Raw genomic sequence first — 5,388 nt, 5'->3', positions numbered from 1 at the left:
AATTATTGTTAGTGTTTAATTAATTCTAATAGCATACAAAATTGTTTATAGAATGCGTTTTATCATAATGTGCTAATAAAATAATTTTGTAGTTTGCAATCTGACGAGATCTAATGAATAAAATTATAAGATATCATAAAGATTTTATATAAACTAATCATAACAATTACAATTCATGTTGGATTATTACTTACTAGCTGCTGCCCGCGGCGTCGTCTGCGTGAACGCTATACAGCACCAAAAATACCTACGATTATACCTTTTAAAATAACATTAATTTACCCGTTTCTTCTTCACATATCATATCGACAGTTAATCTCATAGATGGCGCTGCTTTAAAATTGTCTGGTCTACTTATATTCATTTAAATAAGTTTATCGGCTTCGTTACTTGGGCAATTTTTTATTTCATTGTCACTATGATTTTTATGCATGTCCTACCCAGTTCATAAGGTATTTCTTATACATTTAAAGTGTTTAGTTTAAACGTATGTTTTGTCTTTGTAGTAGACTTTATTGGCTTTCGGAATTTATACAAATTATTAGTGTTACTCTATTTTTTAAATAAAAATACTTTATTTATGATTACTCAATCGTTATTAAACCTATGTCCCTCCACACACTGGCCATAATGTTTTACCTTAAAGAATGTTTTTAAAAAAGCATGTGATGGAGTATTATATCTCCAAAGAAAGGAATATTTATTTTAAATTGATTTTAATAACACACGTTCGTTTATTTTAATATTAAACAAAATTAATTACAATTAATTTCTAGGGCACAAAATCTAACTAGGTGGAAATTCCTATTGAGTTACGCTATTTTCTTACCTCTCTTCGAAAACTACCAAATAATATCCTTTTCTTTTAAATGGAAACACTCTCAAACAGTCTGATTTGTCCGCAATTTTGAAAGCAAAGCGTTATATTACAAAACTAACGGCTGGGCGAGAAGACGTGTTGCAGTGTAAAAATTTTGTTCCATTTAAAAACGTAGTTTTCTCGGGTGAATTGCATGATTTTATGTACTTGCTTAAAAGCAATTGGTTTCCTATTGTGTTTATTCCTAAATTATCGCTAAACAAGTTTAATTGCAAGTTTAACATTGAATATTTAAGTAATAGTTTTGTATACTCACACAAAACGTTACGTTCCATTGAGAAATTTTGTAACTCAGTGGAACAAATTGTAACTCAATGTAAGGGTAAAGGCGCGATACATGTACGTAAAATTAATATTTTTCACTAAGGAGTCATAAAGTATTATTACGACTTTTGTCCGCGTGTTTTATATAAAAATATTACTATATTACTTAATAATTTTGTTTTAGACAATAAAGTTTTACAAAAATGGCTTTGACACCAGCAGAACGTATGAAGAGGTATCGAGAACGACTAAAACTAAATCCAGAAAAATTGGAAAGTATTAAAAAGAAACACGCTGAATATGTAAAATCTAAAAGCAAAACAGTTAAAGATCTGACGGAGAAGGAAAAGGAAAAACAACGAAAAATTTGGAGAAATCAGAAACGTAAGCAAAAACAAAAGAAAAAACAGCTTTTAGTTCAGGAAGAAAAAGGTACTAAGAAACAAAAAATAGCAAACCAAAGTAAATTGATTAAGAATTATAAGACTGCTTTAAAAAGAAACCAAAAATTGACAAAACTAGTAAATACCTATAAAAAAAGACTTTACCGTTTAAAAATTTCAACAGAAAAAAAAATTCAGACGCTTGAAAAAGACAACTTAAAATTGAAAGCAAGAACAGAACTTTTAGAATTAACTTTAAAAACTTCTTATAAACAATGTCAAACCGTAAAAGAAAAACAAACATTAAAAAATGTTGTTCTAAAGGAGAATATCCAGAGCATAATTAAAAAGACTTTCGTGTCGAAGCTGCTAGGATTAAAAGGAATGGTAAGAATAACAAATAAAAATAAAACCGAAAACAAGATACGTAAAGAAATTGAAAATTTTTATGTCAGAGATGACGTAAGCAGAATGACTGCCGGAAAAAAGCAATGTCGTACATTTAGAAAAAAAAAGGAGCAAATTCGATATCTCACCGACACAGTTCGTAATTTATATACAATGTATCGTAAAGAGGGAGGAAAATACGCCTTTCAACTTTTAACAAATATAAACCTTTTTATGTACTATCCCCTGCCGTGCAAAACAGAGAAACGTGCTTGTGCATCAAGCACAACAATATGCAGTTGATGTTTTATGCTTTGAAGAAATACAGAATACTAAATAACTTCAACACTGTTTTGGAAGTTACAAAAAATCTATGCTGCGACATAAATTCGAAGAAATGCATGTATGAAGAATGTAAAGAATGTAAAGACAAGACTATTTGCTACGAGCCTTTGGAAGAAAAGAAAGAAGATCAGGTTAAGTGGAGTCAATGGGAAGTAATTGATCATAAATACACGAAAACGGAAAATAAGAGCACAAAAGAATTAACAACAAAAAAAACGCTCAAATTGCAAAAAGTAGGAAGCATTCTTGATCTTAGGTCTTGTTTTGAAAAAAATCTAAAAACATTTAAAATGCATCATTTTAACTGGATTTACCAGCAAAAACAGTACCAAAAGTGTGTTAAGAACCTTCAACGACACGAAGCGCTAATTATTTGTGATTTTTCGGAAAATTACGCATGTAAAATGGGTGAAGAAATACAAGCAACACATTTCGGGGCCAGCAAAAATCAAATCACGTTACACACCGGTATGATTTATTGGGCTAAAAAATCACTTTCGTCTTGTACTATATCGGACAACAATTCTCATGAACCTGCAGCGATATGGGCACATTTGTTGCCAGTAATAAATGAGGTGAGAAAAATAGATAATTTAACAAAAGTGATCCATTTTTATTCAGATGGTCCTACATCCCAATATAGGCAGAAAAAAAATTTTTATTTGCTCAATTTATTCACAGAAAAATTAAAACTTGACTATACTACCTGGTCATTTTCCGAGGCAGGTCATGGAAAGGGAGTAGCTGATGGGATCGGAGCCTCTGTTAAAAGAGCGTTGGATCGTCAAGTCGCATTTGGCAGGGATGTTGAGAACGGTTCACAAGCATACGAGCATCTTTCAAAATGTATGAATTTAGTAAAGATCATATACATACCCGAAAATGACATTGAAAATATACAAAAACTTGTGCCACAAAACCTCAAAACGATTATTGGCACTATGAAAATTCATCAGCTCTCATCTTGTTCACCAGGCCTCATCCAGTACAGGAATTTATCTTGTTTTTGTGGCACTAATAGGGGTTTGTGTAATTGTTTTGATCCAAAAACACATGCTTTTAACAACATATCTTCCCTGGAAGTTGCTAATTCCGAGTCTACAGTTATTGATATCTCTGATGATGCTGTAACTGACGGAACAAACTGTCCCAAGTATTCACTAAACATTAAAAAGAAAGAAAAATCTTTTCCAAAAGTCGCCAAGAAATGTAATTCTAATTTTGAGGTGATTACATTTGCAGCTGATATTCATGCTGACAATTTAGACTGCTTACCAAAACTTAGAATTCCTGATGTACTGACTTTTAACAAGGAAAATGTGGACATCAATCAAGCTGACTTACCAATTCCCGTGAATTCTGATATTATGAACATAGATACAAATTTGCAAAATGTTGACGACGTCATATATGCTCATGATAATAACTACCCGGCACACACCACACCAGAAGATTTAGATGGGATTGTAATAGACTTGATGCTGGATGATGAAGAAAAAAAACTCATAAATGCTACTTACGACCTCCCCTATTTTGATGCAAACGACGATGCGACTACGACACCTAGCACGGACAATACTGCAGACCGTAAATTTCAACTATTGTTTGATAATTCTATAATCTCAAAGCCATTTGAAACTGACCATGTTGCAGACAAAACTTTTATCCAGATGAATGATAAATCGGAAACTCCGAGACCAAGAAATAAGCGTGTTTCAACGGTAGCATGTTCCTCTGCTGAGCCTGTTCTAAAAAAAGTTAAAATTGAAATATTAAAGAATAGGATATTATTAACACCAAATAAAATGAAGATCGTCAAAAGTAAAACTGAACAAAATCCAGTAAGTTCAAGAGCACTTAAAACGACGATTAAACGCACTGTGTCGTGCAACAAATGTAAAAATATTTATCTTTTTTATAATTGCATGACGAAATGTTCTAAATGTGAACTATTCTACTGTGGAAAGTGCATCACAAGTTCAAAATTAGAAGTTGATGATGTTTATGTCTGTGATACATGTGTGCAGAAGTGAGTAAAATATTTTTTATAATGCCTAGACGAGTTGGCACGAGTAGGTATGAGTAGGTATGGCCTAAAACCTAAGACTGATTAATTATAATTGTAATGATTCGAGGATTAGAGAATAAGTATTAGTTGATCTTAAAATAACTTTATTATTTGAAGACTGATAGAATAAGTAGGTAACATCTTATCTAAGTCAACTGTCAGGTTGTTTGTGCAATAATAAATTAAGAGATTTTATTTGTTATTGTAAGTAAAGGATTTTTTTTAATATATATAATTTGATTACTTTTCAGAATTTAGTTAGACTAAGAACATTGATAAAAATGAGGCAAAACCTACGTTAATTTTGTTTGTTTAATTTTTTTCTAATCAATTTTCTTTATGAGAAGAATAAAATTGTTTTTGTTAGTTTTAAAGTTGACTTTTATTTTTATAACTTTAAATCTATAGTCATTTTGGTAGCCATAGTGAACATTGCCTTACAATTTTGTTACGTTCCACTGAGAAATTGTCCTCTACTTTAGTAAGTAAATAATATTAATTTGTGTTATACCTACGTTTAGTACGACTTTTTTACGATTGTTATTTAATATTAGAAGATGTTGGTTTATAGATAATTATAATATTTGATATTGAGCTTTTTTAACTTAATAGCTATGCGAATTATAATAGTTAGGCCATATCAGTAATGTAACTCAAAGGAATTACTGATATAAATACTCAGCTATCTTTCTTTCTTTTCTTGGTTTTCTTTGATGATTACTGAAAAGTACTTTATTATTTCTAAAATAAAACCTTTCATTTAAGCATACTGAGTTATATTATAGGGTTTATAATGTTTAACATTTCGTAACTAAATGGATTAATAACTCCCAATAAAGCAAAGGAAAATTCAGTTATTTCATAAAATATTGATTAATTTGTAGATTTTCTTGCCTTTTTACGTACTTTCCTTGTTAACATATCAAACTTAGTTATTTTATCCTCACAAATACGAACTTTTTTTTAAATTAACCTTTTTGCAACATCGACAACAAAATAAAAAATTGCCCACTTATATTGCGTAATTTTTATAGTGTGAAGCTAGTTTATATAGCATGGTT

The 5,388-nt window shown here is 30.5% G+C and overlaps 1 protein-coding gene across 1 annotated transcript; it reads left to right on the top strand.

Moving 5' to 3' along the window:
* The first annotated feature begins 433 nt into the window (after positions 1-433).
* On the top strand, positions 434-2,217 carry LOC123659208 (DNA ligase 1-like). Its single transcript, XM_045594460.1, has 2 exons — positions 434-452; positions 1,329-2,217. The coding sequence occupies exon 2, from the start codon at positions 1,348-1,350 to the stop codon at positions 2,215-2,217; it is 870 nt and encodes a 289-aa protein (XP_045450416.1). The 5' UTR covers positions 434-452; positions 1,329-1,347.
* Positions 2,218-5,388: the final 3,171 nt, after the last annotated feature.

This window comes from Melitaea cinxia, chromosome 13, assembly GCF_905220565.1.
Source record: "Melitaea cinxia chromosome 13, ilMelCinx1.1, whole genome shotgun sequence".
Lineage (NCBI taxonomy): Eukaryota > Metazoa > Arthropoda > Insecta > Lepidoptera > Nymphalidae > Melitaea > Melitaea cinxia.
The sequence above is the reverse complement of the archived record's forward strand: the minus strand, read 5'-3'. Positions and strand labels throughout refer to the sequence as shown.